The sequence below is a fragment of the Antechinus flavipes genome, chromosome 5 (assembly GCF_016432865.1).
Source record: "Antechinus flavipes isolate AdamAnt ecotype Samford, QLD, Australia chromosome 5, AdamAnt_v2, whole genome shotgun sequence".
Lineage (NCBI taxonomy): Eukaryota > Metazoa > Chordata > Mammalia > Dasyuromorphia > Dasyuridae > Antechinus > Antechinus flavipes.
The window spans coordinates 184,567,515-184,584,515 of NC_067402.1; the positions used below are offsets into that span (position 1 = coordinate 184,567,515).

Here is a 17,001-nt window from a genome sequence, read left to right on the forward strand (position 1 = left end):
TGTTTTTCTTCCCGGGTTATTTTTACCTTCTGAATCCAATTCTCCCTGTGCAACAAGAGAATTGTTCGGTTCTGCAAACATATATTGTATCTAGGATATACTGCAACATATCTAACATATATAGGACTGCTTGCCATCTAGGGGAGGGGATGGAGGGAGGGAGGGGAAAAATTGGAACAGAAGCAAGTGCAAGGGATAATGTTGTAAAAAAAATTACCCTGGCATGGGTTCTGTCAATATAAAGTTATTATAAAATAAAATAAAATATATTTTTTTAAAAAGTGGATATCCTAAAAGCTGGATTTCCACTGAAGAGTCTTGATCATTCATTCTGTAAACTCTTTTTTTTTATTGGAGATTTTGGAGTATGGGTTATGGAGGTTACAATAGCATACTATAATTCATATTAAGCTTACAAAAACCCTGCATCTTTTATGCATAAACCAAATTTGCTTTCTCCATTCTGTTTTTGTGTAATTGATTACTTGAACCCAAAATATAGGACTTTAAACATACATATGTTAAATTTCATTTTCTTAGCTTTGATTTATTTAATCTTTGCATCTATGGAATTCACTCAGGCACCATTAATTATATAATGTCCATATTTTGCATAATTGATAACCATGTCTTCTTCATACCATTTACCGATTTGATAAACATTTTATTTATAACCTAATTCACCAAATTGATAAAGAGTTTGTTTATGCAAATGTTTTAGTTCTATTAATAATAATTATCTTTTTCATATCTTATCTAAGATATTAATCTCTTAATAATTCTCTCCTTAATTCTCAATGTAAAAAGTATCTTTCCTCATTCTCCTTTGATTTTTTTAGTGATGTGACCATTTATATGTAGGAAAAGTATCCACTTAGACCTAATTATGATGCCTGGTATAAACTTTGGATCTAAATATAGTTTCTGCCAAATTGTTTTCAAGTTTTTCCAGCAGTTCTTGTAAAATAGAAAATCCTTCATCTAGTAATTTATATCCTTGTACTTGAATATTATTCAGTTTTATCCATTATTTGAATATTATTTTCAGTTGTTAGTTTCTCACCTAATTAGTTCATTCTGCTGATCTGCTATTCAGGTTTTTTTTAATGTTATTTATCCTATAGTTTAAGGTCTAAATGCCTTGCTCCTTTCATTTATATTTTTCCTCATTACCTCCCTTGAGATCCCGGACTTGTTATCCTTTTAGATGAATTTCATTATTGCTTTTCTATTTCTAAAAAGTATCACTTTCATGACTTTATGGGATTAGCATTAAACCTATAAATTTATGTAGTATTGTAAGTTTTATTATTTTAGCTTATTCTAACCACAAGTTGCTCTCTCTCCTTTTTTTTTCTCTCTCTCTCTCCTGTGATATCCTCTTAACAAACCTTTTTATTGTTCCAAGTAAATAAATAGTTTTGAATGTTGCTCTGAAATAAAATGCAGGTGCAGCTGGATGGCATACCAGCCCTGGAGTCAGGAATTTCTGAATTCAAATCCTGCTTCAAACACTTAACATTTATTAGCTGTCTGACCCTGAATAAGTCAGTTAACTCCAAATACTCAAAAAGAAGAGATGGAGGGAGAAAAGAAACTATTTTAAATTAAGTGAGACCAGAAACTAATCATCTTCTATTGATTTCTATGTAAGCTGTTTTCAGTAAGCATGAGCATCCTTACAAATACAAATATGATTTGCCCTTAGATGTGCAGTCATTGGCTCCTTGAATCATGAAAAATCAGAGATTTTCAAATGTAGGATGATTCGAGGAAGATATGTGAGTATTTTTAACCTAGGAAGAGGAAAAATATTATCTCTATGTGAAGTTCGAGTCTTTGGAAAATCATCAGATTCTAATTCTCCTGGCCACCTGTCATTCAAAGCTAATTCTGAGCTTCCATCATCCATGCCCCACAATACCATAAGTTCACCTGGTAAGTATATTTTCTTAATTAGAGGAATTTAAACAATATTATCTGTAAACACTGTAAAACACTCATGATTGAAAATGTAATTATAATTAAGTAGGGGTTCTTAACTTGGGATCTGTGACCTTATTATTTTATTTTATAACTGTATTTCAGCATAATTGGTTTCCTTTTTAATCCTATACATTTTATTTTACACATTTAAAAAACATTATCTTGAGAAGATGTTTATTTTTAAGCTTTTCCATACTATCAAGAGAGACCATGACATAAAAAGTGCTAAGAATTTCAGCCATAAAGGAAGAAGTTTAGAAGGGGTCATAAAAACCATCTCTCCTTCTTGTGGCATTCTGCCAAAGATATATTTTCTAATGTCCCAATATAAAGTTAACTTGTTTTGATCTTTCAGAACATTAATACTGCAATGCTATGGAAAACTCAGGACATTATCAATCCATCTCTAAGACCAGATCACCATTGTCAAAATAGCATAACTGAGACTACTATTCCAGGCAAGGGTGAATTAAATGTGAAGGTCTAGGGCAATAGTCACAGTGAGATACTTCAAACCTGGAGATTAAAGTAACTATCTGTTTTTGTTTTTATATTTATCTGCTACCCTTAACTTGGTAAAGCACATTTTGAAATCTAGTAGAGCTAATCTAATTTCATTCATTTTTTCATAGTGCTCTTTGATTTTCTTCCTCATCTAGTTTTTCATATGAATTCTGTTATGAGTTACCCCTCTCTTATTTTTTTTCTCTCTTCTTCTTACACTTCTCTGCCTTCCATTTCTTGGACTTTTTTCCTTTACTTCTTCCTATTCACTCTTTGTACTGTACTAAATTATTTCCCTCCTCTCATAATATCCTCAATCATCATCCTTATATCTCTTTCTCTTTCTGTCTCTTTTTGACTTTCTATTTTTGCTCTGTCTCTCTCACTCTCACTAACACACACACACACACACACACACACACACACACTCTCATTCATTTTTTTCTCCATGACATGTCTTTGTCCATCACCTAGAATTGTGCCATTGGATGAAATAAAATGACACTACTCAGGAAGTAACATATCTCACCTTTCAAAAGCCTATCTTGGGTACATGTACAATTATATTAACTTGACTCCATGCCAGAACAAAAGTGCTGGTGAAGGAGGCAAGAAGACCCATTGCATCTCATTTTGCCCAGAGAATCCTTTTCAGGGAGACCAAAGAGGGAAGAAGGACTTATCTTACCTTTCCTGAGTCATACCAGCACGATATAATAGAGGTAGTATGGCGTGGAGTAGAAAATATTGGATTTGGAATCACAGGACCTGGGTTCAATTCCTACTTAAGAGGAAACTTAGTTTCTTGACATTATCCTCTAGGTGCATCTATCTTCTATGAGGACCTTCAAGGTCTCTTCTCACTCTAAATCTTCAATCTTATAATATCATCTTCTAACATGGCAAGGATGTGAATGAAGTTCACAGACCATTGATCTGTAATCCAATGCTCTCCCCATATGACCAGTCCCCCTACCCCGCCTTTTTAAGCACACATTTCTCTGAATACATCCTTTACTCTAGTTCTTAAAAATCTCTATATCTGGGTTTATGAAGATGTAAAAGTTCCTATTCTCAATAAGTTTACAATCTAGAACAGGAAATGAGACAAAAGCAAAAGTTATTATTATAAACACATTCTAAATACATCAGATCCCCCAAAAGGGGGTCCAAGACATTCAAGAAGTGAAAGATAATTTGCAGCTAGGGAATCAGCATATGCTTCAGAAAGGATATACTGAGTAGCTGGGCCCTCAAAGAAAGGAATGGTTCTAGTGGTGAAGGGATGGCAATCTTTATCAAGTTCCAAACTGAAGTCTGATACACAAACATAATAGCTATTAGCTGGGAAGCACATAAACATTTTGTAAAGTTCTTTCCTTACTTTTTCCTCCTTACATAAAGAATGCAAAACCTTAGTTCTGCTAAAGAGAATCTGCACTTCTTACTGACTCACAGCTGATTCACAATCACCAATATCTATCTCTTTTTTTCCTTTCAGATTCACTGATATCCAGGGGAAAACCAGCCTTCCAGTCTAGCACCTTCAGTCCTTTAGGGTCTCCAGAGAGAGCTGTGGATGGATTTTTATTTAGTGACTTCAAAAAAGGTTCTTGTATGCAAACTAACCTAGAGAATGATCCATGGTGGATGGTAGATCTGGGTTCAATACATACTGTGGAATCTGTGTCAATCACCAGCCGAAGAGATTGTTGCTCGGAATTGATGCATGGAGCCATGATCCTAGTTGGAGAATCCCAATATCTGGATAGCAGATTGAATCCCAGGTAAATGATTTACTAACCACTTTTAATTCCCAGGAAGCCTGAGGTTTTAATGCAATAACCTGAATGAAGAATTGAATCAATTAGCTATATAAATCAAGTATTTAACCCTTTTCTCTGAGGTACCAAATAACTTGATTATGAGGGTATGTTTTTTCTGAATTTTCCTCATTTCATGAATCCAAGACAATAAATTGAATGCAGGTATGATGCCATTGATATTAAATTTATGAAGACTTCAGAAAATTTTTCCCTTCCCCTACTTGAACATGTTTATAATTCAACAAATATTCAGGTATAGAGCACTGTCTTAGGCTTAGGAGTAGATTTTTGCTGATTAATATATGCACACATATATATGGATAGATATAAATTTTTTAAAAGATTACTCCAATAAATGTATTATACAAGGCTTAGAGGGGAAATGAAAACTAAAAAAGAGTTTTGACAATAATACCATTGTAAGTCATAAAATACTTTATATTCAGTTTATATTCAGAAGGTGCCTAAATAAGGATAAATAAACAAGGACAAAGATGTTCAATTCAATCAATTCAAAGATGTTCAATATATTCAACAAATATTTTTATATTTTGTAAGTGCCTACAATGTTCAAAGCACTATGTCAAATGAAAGCAACATAAAGAAAAAGTAAATAAAGTAATCCCCACTCCCATTAGACTGTGAACTCCTTGAAAGTAAAGACTGGGAATTTTTTGGTTGTTTGAGAATTTTTTGCCTTTATTTTTATCCCCAGTGCTAATATAGTCCTGGCATTCAGTAAGCACTTCATATATTCTAGTTGACTGAATGTCCTCGGGAAGCTTTTATTCTTTAAGAAAACTAATGTGTACACAGACTAATATGCAATATTATGCAATAATATGAAAATGCAAAAGTAATTTTCAGGGTGGGGAAAAGAGCACTAATTAGAAGCATGGGGAAAACCTCATATAGATAGGAGGGAATGAGCTGAGGTTTGAAGAGAACTGAAAGTGAAGTGGAGGGAGATGAGCATTCCAAGCATGGAGGGATCCCAAAAAGAGAAAATGAAATGTTACTTACAGGAACAACACAGAAGCCAAGTTGGCTGGAGCATGGAATATGGGAGATGTCATATAAAATCAATCTGCAAATATACTTTATAAAAGAATAACTGTTAGTGTTACAGATTCATAAACTGGGATGTCTGATGGGTCATATTAAAATGGAATCTGAGAAGGATGAAGAAAAGTAGGTATCATCAAAGTCACTGGTGTTGTGCATGTTGGGGAATAAGAAGGATGCTAGTGTCATAGTCAAGGAGGAGAATAAACTGTTCATTACATAAATGTTCAAAAATCGACCTTATTAAAATGAATTTTTTTTAGTATTTTCAGGGGATAAATGGAGTAGAAATCTTAACCAGAGAAATCTCATGAAAATGAATGGGTGGTTACTATCTATAGAAGTCTCTACTTCTCATGACCCTTTTTTTACTCTGTTTTCTCTCATTGCAATAACTTCATAAATAAAGATATATTTTCTATTCAGATGTGCTATTGTTCCTGCCATGATACCTGGAAAAACTGAGTCTTTCTCCTGTGGGTCAATGAAAGGAAGATATGTGACCATCACCATTCCTGGCAAAGGAAAGCTCTTAACTATGTGCGAAGTACAAGTCTTTGGGAAAGCATTCAAAGGTCTCGGGCATTGGGAACAAATCTTTCATTCAGGTATGTGGTCTCTCCAATGAACACACCTAGCGCACCTATTAATTCTCTGAAGATAAACTCTGGATACTGTTTTCCAAATGATATCCTCTCGTGACTAGATTTACTTGGGGAAATAAGGTCAGTAATGTCACAAAGTTCTTCCCATAAATCTTTAATGGTTCAGGAAAATAATCATAAGACATGGACTGAAAATATATTTTTCCTAATATTGATCATTTTACTGCCAGAAAATTCTGCCTTTTATATTTATCCCTTCTAATCTACCTTTGTCTCTATCTTTCACCTTTCTTTCTCCTTTCTCACTTCTTTTTCTTCTCTTCTCCCAGTATTTTTTAGTTCATCATTAGTTGTTTTTATTTTTATCACTGAACCAAAGATATTCAATTTCTAGTCATCTTCATACACTGACTTCAGGCAGTTGGGAATTTTCATCTTTGGCCAATTCATCAGTGCTGGCCCCATCCTTTCTTCAGTTCACCTCATCCTTATTCCAGTTCAGGATAGTTTCTTTACAGTTTTCAGTGTAAGGGATTTTTAACTAGGCGATGCAATTTGATGGCCGAATTTGGGACAAGTTTGACACTCAAAATGCCAAGTGGTGCTACCTTAATCATATACCAGTGGACATTTTTGTCAGACTGGTCTTGAGATTCTATTAGTTTAAAAACCTTCAGATAAGGAAACGCCATTTACTAAGGCATATCACTGCATGCTGTGCAATAGATTTGACCAAAATATCAATAATGACACAATGCAAATGGTCCAAAATCATGGAGCTATTATTTAGTGGAGATGATATTTAAACCTGGAGCTTTCTGATTCTGAGGATGATGACATTTGGTATCACCAATTAGGATACTCTTAGAGACATGCAGGCTCTTTTAAAAAATGCACACTTTTAAATTTAATTTGTTTTATTAATACATGGTCAGAAGGGTGTATAAATTCACAATGGAATATTATCAAGATCAAAGAATCTGGACTTCTTCTGCAGTGGATTTTTTTATATATAAGTGATTGGCAACATCAACTTCTCAAGGCTTAGTTCCCTGGATGAGTTAAATCTTTAAGAGGGTCTCACTAGTTTTTCAGGAAAAAACTAGCCTCATTTACATGATATGGAATTTCTAGTCTTTGTTCCTACCACATCATGTCCCCTATCAAAAAAAAAGGAAAATGGTTACTTTAGCATGACCTGTTCTTGCCAAAATAAGTTTGGTTTTTTTGAGACTACTGTTGCCTTTTCATTATGTTTTCTAATATATTTTATTTAATATATATTTTATCATTTAATATATTTTAGAATTTTGTCAGCAACTGAAACTATTTGCTGACTTGTCATTTTTAGGTATTATCCTTTTCCCTTTTCAAAAAAATCTGCAATTCTGTAATATTCCCTCTCCTATTCATCACAGTTTTTCAAATAGCACTAACAAAGGCTAATAATCACATCATCCAATTATTTCAATTCTGAAGGAAAAAAAATACTCAAAGGTAAGTGGGCATTGTTTTAGTAATTCCTTTCTTAATTTGGGGATAAATTCCTTATTGGCTAAGTTTGTTCTGCACTTTCATGTTCAAAGGTCATACTCAGAGTGAAAGAAAACCTGTCAAATAGAAGAATTAAATTTCTTTGCCTTTTCTCTGAGTTTAGTTGCTATCATTCCATCTCCCCCAAACAGTGATCTTATTCCTTTGTTGATTCTCTTCTTTTCCCTATCGTAGCTTTCTTTTTAAAAAAAATCATTTTGATGTCTTTAGTTTTTCTCACCAACCTGCTTATTGTAAACATTAGCTCTTTTCCTGACATTCTTATGGTATCAGCCTAGGTACTTTTATTCATCTTGTTACTTGACCTTTCTTTTATTTTCTTTATTATTTTTTAACCCCAAGATGATCAGTTGGTTCCCTCTGCAGCCATATCATTTTAACATCTATCCTTTTCCCTTCCCAATAGAATGTTTTCCCTTTACTTTAAATAAATAATAAATGTGTGTTGATTCATTGTCTGAATGAAATCTTTCCATGTCTTTAAAGACTATCTCCCCCTGAGAATCTTAGGCCATGGGATCCTAGTTATTATTCCTGTGAATTCTTTGAAATCTCCTTAGGACCAGCCAAAAAACATTTATTAAGCTTTCACTGCCTACCAGGCACTGCACTAAATCCTGGAAATACAAATACAAGCAGAAAGACAGTGTCAGACTATTCCCAGCTTGCCTTTCATATTATGCACCTTTCAATACAGAGTGGTCTCTTCTTCCCAAAGTTTCCTATCATTTCCACTTCTATAACAAATTTCTCCTTGTGGATGAGAATCATTCAATAAAATAGAATCTCCTCATTCTTGTTATAGTATTTGAAGGAGGCAATTATCATTAAGTCAAATCAAGAAATTATTATAGCTTTTGACAGAGAGAATTCCCATTAAAATATATGGATAATTGAAATCTTCCTTCTCTATTCTATCTCACCTCCCTACAAGGTTTGTTTCCTACATCTTGATTTCATTTTTTTTCCTTTTTCTGCCAAAGTGATCTATAGTTTATTGAACCCAAGAATTTCTTAATCCTCCCATATACTATATCATGCTGCATGTCATGCAGATAGCCATAGTTCATACAGCTAAATAATAAATGGAATATACTGCAACACATGTAGCAAAGTATATGAGCTCAAGAATACAAATTTCATGGAATATATGACACATAACACAAGTACATCTTATAACAAAATATATAAGTTATGGGCAGAAATATAGCAAGGTGCATATAACAATAATACAATCATAACATTGCATATTATGTAGCCATAATACACAAAACTCATATTAGCATATATACCAATAATGTATATCACACAATCAGGATGTATGGGGTATTCAGGGAGGACTAGAATCGCGGATGTAAGGGCTTGCTAAACTCTTTTCAGCTCTGCTCATCCACCAGGGTATCCAACCATGTAACTCCAAGAAGCTGTAGCATGCACAGGGACCACACTGTCTCAGAAGACAGGCTAAACCAAGTTTGAGGGTAATTAACAGGCTTCAAATCTATTGGTGAGTTGGGAGAATGTCTACGCCAAGCATGTGAAGACTTCCCCTTTAAGAATGGGTAGGTGAGAACTGTTTGTTCCAGTGGATATAAAGGCATCTGAAATAGGCACTACGGAGCACTTAGAGCTTGGACAGACACCAAAGATGCCAAGGTCATCCAGAGCATCGCAGGCCATTGCCAATAAAATTGACTTGTCTTGCCACTGGATTTTGGTGATTGAAAGAAATAGTAGGGCTGATGACTTTGGGCAACTCTGCCTCATTTAAATCCAATTCATCCATCCTGTGATGTCAATGATATTCTTTGAAACAAAAGACAAAAAAATCACAGAAGCTGAGAAGTGGAAAGGATCTCAACAGCTTTCTAATATGAAAAGAATACTCATTATAATACACTTGTAGTTATCCAGTCTCTGCTTAAAGTTCTCCAAGTTAAAGAATCTACTGTGTTTTGAAACAGTCAATTCTACTTTTCTATGGCTTGGTATTTTTTCTTTAGTTATTTTTCTTTACATCAAGCTTCAATGTGCATTTTTGAAACTTTGGGATAAACAAAAGAAATCTAATCCATCCTAACCCAATCATATCCTCCCTGAGTTTTTTCTTCTCCAAGCAAATAACCCTTCTTCCTTCAACTAACCCTTATATGGCATGAAGTCAAGAGAACCCCTTCACCTCCTAATCATTATACTTTCTACATCCTCCAGTTTATCAATGTCATGGTGCTCAGAACTAAGGACACCTTAGTTCTACCTATAGATGAGGTCTGGTAAAAGTAAAATAAATATACTTGGACTATCACCTCTTTATTCTTGGAATCTATATACCTCTTAATGGAGACCAAAATCACATTAGGCTTTGTGGCTATCTTAAAGTACTGATAACATCAATGAACACAAAAACCTTCAATCAATGTATAATATATAACAGCATATACCATAGTTACATACAAGGCATATGTCATATGTGTACTCCAGTATGTGAATTGTATGACAATACATAAGTGTGACAATCATCCTGGATGAATGGACCTAACACTTCTACCAATCCCTTGAGCAGTCCAAGAAAGCCAGATGAGACCAGCACAGACTGGATGATTTCTTAACTGGTTGCACCTATGTATAAAAACAACAATATCTGTGGATTCATGACAAGTTATTACTGCTTTTCAAAGTGTGCATCTCTCTCCTCTTGTTTCTTAACTCCAAGTGTTCAGTATTCCTTTTTTCTTCTTTATGACCTTCTTCTTCATAACCTTTTGACATAGATGAAAACTCCCTTCTGCATTTTTAACTCCATTTTCTCTTTTAGTTTTCAGTTTGAAGCCTTTCCTTCCCCTTTACCATCTCTAAAACTACACTTGAGAAACAACAGTCCTTAATCCTTTTTACCTTTACAAGGAGATCAAGTTACCCTTTGAGAATAGATAGCAATCAGTTGACCATAGCAGAAATCTTTAAAATTGCATGCTCTATACAGACCACTGAAAAATTTCCCCCATGCTTCAATTCTTAGAAGTGAGATCCTCAATTTTTGTCTTTCAGTCAACCTATAAATTAATCAAAAAGTATTTATTTGTTCTGTATTCTAGTATTTACTATATTCCAAGCACTGTGGCAGGCCCTGAAGATATGTGTTAACAAAAAAAAAAAAAAGCCCTACTCACAATGTACTTGCAGTCTGACAGGAATGATAACAAACATATATGAAAATATATATAACAAAGGCATAAAAAAGAAGTAATTCAAATAAATGGAAAGTAATTATGTACAAAACAGTTTAAATCATTAGTAGTTCTGGGGATCAAGAAAGACTTCATGACTATACCCAAAAGACTATAAAACTTCATACCCTTTGATCCAGAAGTCTCAATATTGGGTCTGTATCCCAAAGAGATCATAAAAGAGATGAAAGGAACCACATGTGCAAAATGTTTCTAGTACTTCTTTTTGTGTTGGCAAAAAATTAGAAAATGAATGGATGCCCATCAGTTAAGAAATAACTGAATGTGATATATGAATGCAATGAAATATTACTGTTCTAAAAAAAAAGATGATGAGAGGCTAATTTCAGAAAAGCCTAGAAAGACTTACAGGAACTGATATGAGTGAAGTAAGTAGAACCAGGAGAACACTGTACATAGTAACAACAAGACTATGTGACCAGCTATGATAGATTCTGCATCCAAAGAAAGAACTATGAAGACTGCAATTAAAACACTATTTTCACCTTTTGTTTTGTTGGCTTTTTCTTTCTTGTAGTTTTTCCTTTTTGTTCTAATTTTTCTTACACAACATATAACTAATGTGAAAATGAGTTTAAAATGAAAAAAATATAAAAAATTGGTCTGTGTGTGTTTAAAAAAGGAAGAAAGAATAAAGGCTCTATGTAGAAGACAGTGCCTTGAGATTCATCTTAAAGGAAAAAAGTCATTCTATGAGGCAGAGATTCGGAAGGAGGACATCCCAGGTATAAATGATAACCTGGTACAAAGTCACAGAGATGGGACATTAGAGCGTCTTATGAAAGGAATAGAAAGAAAGCCAGATCGGAGGAGAGAGGGAGGGGAAAAAAACGAAACATAACTGATTGCAAGGGATAATGCTGTGTAAAAATTATCCTGGCATGGATTCTGTCAATACAAAGTTATTATTAAATAAAATTAAATTAAAAAAAAAAGAAAGAAAGAAAGCCAGATTGGATATAGAATGCAGGAAGGGGAGCAATGTCCAATGGAGCTGGAAAAATAAAAAGTAGATGAAGTTTTTATTTTATGCCAGAAATTAACAAAAGAAAATGGAGGTTGAGTAGGGGAGTGACATGGTTAGGTCTGACAGCAGTGTCAGATATTGAGAATAATGTGATATTTCATTCAGGCAGTGAATTCTTCTGAAGAACTAGGCTGGTGAGGTTTTTTTTCCAAATGTGCAGATTTTTTATTCTACTCACCTCATCAACAAGTTCACATCCAGAACCAAGATCTTTTTACTTTTCTAACTGACCTGTCTTACCAATTTGTCTGATTTATCTTGTCTTATCATTCTGCCATCTGAGTCTTTTTCTTGTTTTAGTTCTACTCCTCCCCTTCAAGTCTTTCTCTTCCTTCAATTTAAATTCTTCATATGAAGCTTTTTTCTTTAGATACTTCTTCCTAAATCCTGTTCTTCTCTTTGATTCATCATCTTTCTTCATATTGAATCCTTCTTCTCAAGGAGGAGAAGGTTTCCCAAATTTTAATCTGTTTTTTTGTTTCCTAATTCCAAAGCTCTCCAAATTACCACTGTAATTTGTATCCCTCTATGTCAAATCAAGTTTTTCTCCTTTCGTCTTTCACTATATCTCAGTCACTCTACTTAAACCTTTCCCTACATTTTGAAGGTTGTTTTCTTTACTAAATATCTGAAAGCCTCATTTGAGAGAAAGAATCACAGAAAATATTGCAAGTAGATTCTGCACAATTTAACAATTCTTGATAGATTTAAATCTAAAATTTTTTTTGAAATATAGTGTTGGACTACATTAATTTCAGAATATTCAGAGGAAGCTAAGTTACAGGAGGCAGCTAGGTGGCAAGATAGTGAGCAAAGCACTGGACCTGAAGTCAGGAATACCTGAGTTCAAATTGATCTCCAACACTCACTAGCTGTATGAACCTGGGCCAACCATTCAACCTTTATTTGCCTCAGTTTCCTCATCTATAAAATGGGGATAATAATAACACAACTCCCAGGATTGTTGTGAGGATCAAATGAAATGATAATTGTAATTAGCATAGAGGTTGGCACATAATACTTATTATCAGTGTTCAATTGTATTTTACTTTTCATGACATTTGGAGGGGTTTTTTGTCAAAGATACTGGAGCAATTTGCCATTTCCTTCTCCAGCTCATTTTATAGATAAGGATACTGAGGTAAAAGATTAATGATTGCCCAGCTAGTAAATATCTAAGGCCAGATTTGAACTTAGGAGGATGAGTCTTCCTGCCTCCAGGCCTGGAAATCTATTTACTGAGCCACCTAATTGCCCTTAGCACTGTGTAAATGTTAGCTTTCAGTGTTTTTACTTTATCGTTATCATAAACTTCATTTAGAATTAATTTCAAGATATTTAAAGGTACAAATTTAAAAGATAAGGGATTACCCTGTGATCTCACTGAACTTATAGGGGAGGAAATTCTATCAGTGCAAATTGGCAACTTTTCTGAAAGTTAAAGTCTTAGAGAATTGTCTAAGGCACTGAATGGGTCACCCAGTCTGTATGTACATATATTGCATATGTACACCATATGTGCAGATATGTGGTATAGAGCAGAGGACATTTGAATGTCACTAAACCAAGCTTTGATATAAAGTTGAAAAAAACTTAAGAAATTATAATTGACTTAAAAAATGAAATTATTATCTATAAAATTAAAATTTTTAAAAAGCTAAAACAGTCATTGATAGAGTTTTGTTATTGTTTTTACTACTGTGAAGTTTTATTTACTGGCAAAAATATGAATTCTGAGAATATTGGGGGGGGTAATTCTCATTGAATACTCATTGAATAATTCTAATAGATTAGAGTGACATGGTAACCAAGGCAATGGTTGATACCTTTATTCTGTAAATCAATTATTTAAGAATTGAGACTTGCTGTCTTATGTATCAAAAATAATTCCTCATTCTACTAAAGAGAATTTCCACTTCTTACCTGGTGACTATCTTCTGACATTACAATTTTCTCTTATTTCAGTTGCATTACTCTCAAGGGGAAAGTCAGCCTCTCAATCCAGTGTATCCTCTCTCTCTGCATCTCCTGAAAGAGCATTGGATATGTCTTTCCATAGTGACTTCGACAAAAGTTGTTGTATTCAAACACTCCGAGAGAGTGATCCTTGGTGGATGGTAGATTTGAGTTCAACATATTCTGTTGTCCTTGTTTCACTGACCAACCGAGATGACTGTTGCCAAGACCAAATCACTGGAGCTATGATTCTAGTTGGAGATTCGCCTCATCGGGGTGGCTATTTCAATCCAAAGTAAGTGATTCACTCAAAATCTTTCCTCCAAGGATCCCCAAAGCTTAATCTTTATATAATATTTTTAAATGAAGATTTAAGTCAATTATCAGGAATATGCAATTACATTAATCTTTTTCTTTGATTTTCTACTATTATAAAAGTAAACATCTTTTTTTTGTCTAAATGGTTCATTTCTTGTGAATCTAAGAAGTTACTAAAGTTGCTTTAAAGTCCCCCTAAAATATATTCAGTCATTCATTTCAAAGACTTTCAAATTTTCTGCAATATATAGAGAATTGTGATTAGAACTGAATATATCCAAAGAGAAACGACATGTTCTCTGCCCTCAAGAATCTTATAATCTAATAAAGAAAATGAAACATGTACATAAATAATTAAAATTACACAGAATTGATACATTCATAGGAAATTAAAGAGGGTTATCAAAGATCATTTTCAAATACAAAAATTGAGTAATATTTTGCATATCAGGCAACATTCAGGTTTGTCATTGAAGTGTGGGTAGAAATTCAGTAGAAAATCAAGCTTAGAATGTGGCATTCCAAAATATTAACCCAGGGCAGAATTAACCCAGCTCTTATTCAGCTTCTTCATTTTCCAGATATATGATCTCAGGTATCTCAATAATAGAGTTAATGGGTTGTGGAAAGATAGAAACGACCTTAGTGATATAGTCCAGTCCCCTTATTTACACATAAGAAGACTGTGACACAATAAGATTAAGTTACTTGTCCAAGATCACATAACTGACAATATCAAGATTCAAACCTAGGCCTTCTGATTCCAAATTAATTTTTTTCTGCTAAGTTTACTGCCTTTTTCTAATAATAATATAATGCTATAATTGTATAAAGCATGCCAAAACATCTCATAATACTGCTCTGAAATAAGTAGCATAAGTTTTATTATCCTCCTTTAAGAAGTGAAGAAACTGAGACTCAGGGAGATTAATTAGCTTGCCCAAGGCTAAAAAAGTGAATGAGCCAAGATTTGGAACAAATTTTGTAGGTTTAATATTTATTCTGCCACAATATCTCAATTCTTGTATTTTAAAAAATGGAGATTAAAAATATCTGCATTAACGACCTTATTTGGTTGTTCTGAGAATAAATGATTCTGTTGACAACAAACCTGACAATTCTTTATTACTAGGGCCTAAACAGAATAGGAATGACTGAAGAAATCCCTTACAATGATTTGCCAGTCTAGTATTTTTATTGAAATTCATTTTGTCTAACAAAATAAAATCACAATAATTTCATAAATAATCTGCTTTCTTCTCAGATGTGCCACCATTTCTTCAATGCCTTCAAGAAAGACTGTATTTTTCAACTGTGAGGCAATGATAGGAAGATATGTGACTGTCAGTATTCCAGGCAAAGAAAAGGTGCTACCTTTGTGTAAAGTAGAAATCTTTGGTGTTAATGATACCCAACAATTTACTCCTCCTCAAGTGGATTGGCTTTCTATGAGTTCTAGTTTCCCACAGATAATCTTTGCTTCTAATTCTCGTCAGAATTCTTTGGGTAAGTACATTTCTTTGTGTAATAATGATCTGCAAATGATTTTTGAACCAGTTATAGAGATGGGCATAATTCAAGACAAGTGGTTTGAGACTTGAAGTGTCTTGCAATGCTGCTCCTCCCCATGGGAAACCATTTTCTATTTTCTTAAATTCTCCTGGATTACATTTCTTTTTGCCTTTTATCTCATAGCCTATTTCATCTTCTTTTCATTCAAATGTTTTCTTTGTTTTAGCTTTTATTTTATTGATCACTTGTATTTTTACATTAATTTCTGGGGGGAATCAAATCTTTCTTTGTAACAAAAATTAAAGAACAACTCAGCAAAACCAATCAACACATTAACCAAGTCTTTCTTGATAGCTTATATGTCACACTCAGAGTTCCCCTTGTCTCCAGTGAAAGGAAAGAAGTATATTTACTCTCCTCTTCTCTGCAGCCAACTTTGGGTCATAATAATTGCGTAGCATTAATTTTCTTGTTGGTCTTTTTCTTGTTCTTTCCATTTATATTGTTGTAGTCATTGTGTTTGTTGTTTCTCTGCTAATCACTCTGAATCAGTTATGTAAATCTCCTCATATAAATCTTTGAGTCTATATTCTTCATATATGTTCATTTTTAAAGTGCCATAAGGTTCATTCATATATCATAAGATTATATTCATATATTACAATTTAGTAACTTCCCAATCAATTGGTACATATTTTGTTTCTGGTTCTTGGCTAATACAAAAAGCCTCTGGCATTTATATTTTAATTATAAGAATATATTAATATCTGTCATTAATTTCCTTGGAGTATATGGCTAGGAATAAGACTTCTGGGTCAAGGGATATGAACATTTTAGTTATTTTGTCAACAAAATTTCAAATTACTTTCCAGAGGCATTGTATCATTCTTTAGCTCCAACAATAGTGTAACTAAGAAAAATAAGTGAAAGATATAAATTGGCAAAGGGATACAAATAGCACCTGTCTCACAGGACTATTCTGAGATTCAAATGTTACAGCATATCTACATAGAGTGTTTTGCAAATCTTAAAGAGCTATATAAATGCTAGACATTATCTAGCTATATAAATGGTAGACATTACCTACTCTTAAGAATTTACTTCAAAAATTCTAGGTCATGAACAAAGAAATCAGTTTATATCATTCATAATCCCAGTAATAACAAAATAGTAACATATAAAAAAAGTCCAAAAATATTATCATTGTTTTTATGTTTGATCCAATGTTTATTTCATTTATTACTTTAAAAATCTTTTTTGTATGTTGTTGTGAGAATAAAGTGAGATTGGGCTTATTAAGCACTTTGAAATCCTTTTCTTCTCACTTAATAATTTTTTCCAATTACATGTAAAGATAATTTTCAACATTAATTTTTGTAATATTTTCAGTTCTCAATTTT

The 17,001-nt window shown here is 33.3% G+C and overlaps 1 protein-coding gene across 2 annotated transcripts in view; it reads left to right on the forward strand.

The window, feature by feature from the left end:
* LOC127539161 (uncharacterized) overlaps window positions 1-17,001 on the forward strand; it is a 53,408-nt gene that overhangs the window by 13,490 nt on the left and 22,917 nt on the right. For both annotated transcript variants that reach the window (XM_051963198.1, XM_051963199.1), the window contains exons 6-10: window positions 1,709-1,938; window positions 3,992-4,277; window positions 5,808-5,989; window positions 13,781-14,066; window positions 15,354-15,595. In XM_051963198.1, coding sequence (XP_051819158.1) covers window positions 1,709-1,938; window positions 3,992-4,277; window positions 5,808-5,989; window positions 13,781-14,066; window positions 15,354-15,595 — 1,226 coding nt within the window. The remainder of the gene's footprint in view (window positions 1-1,708; window positions 1,939-3,991; window positions 4,278-5,807; window positions 5,990-13,780; window positions 14,067-15,353; window positions 15,596-17,001) is intronic.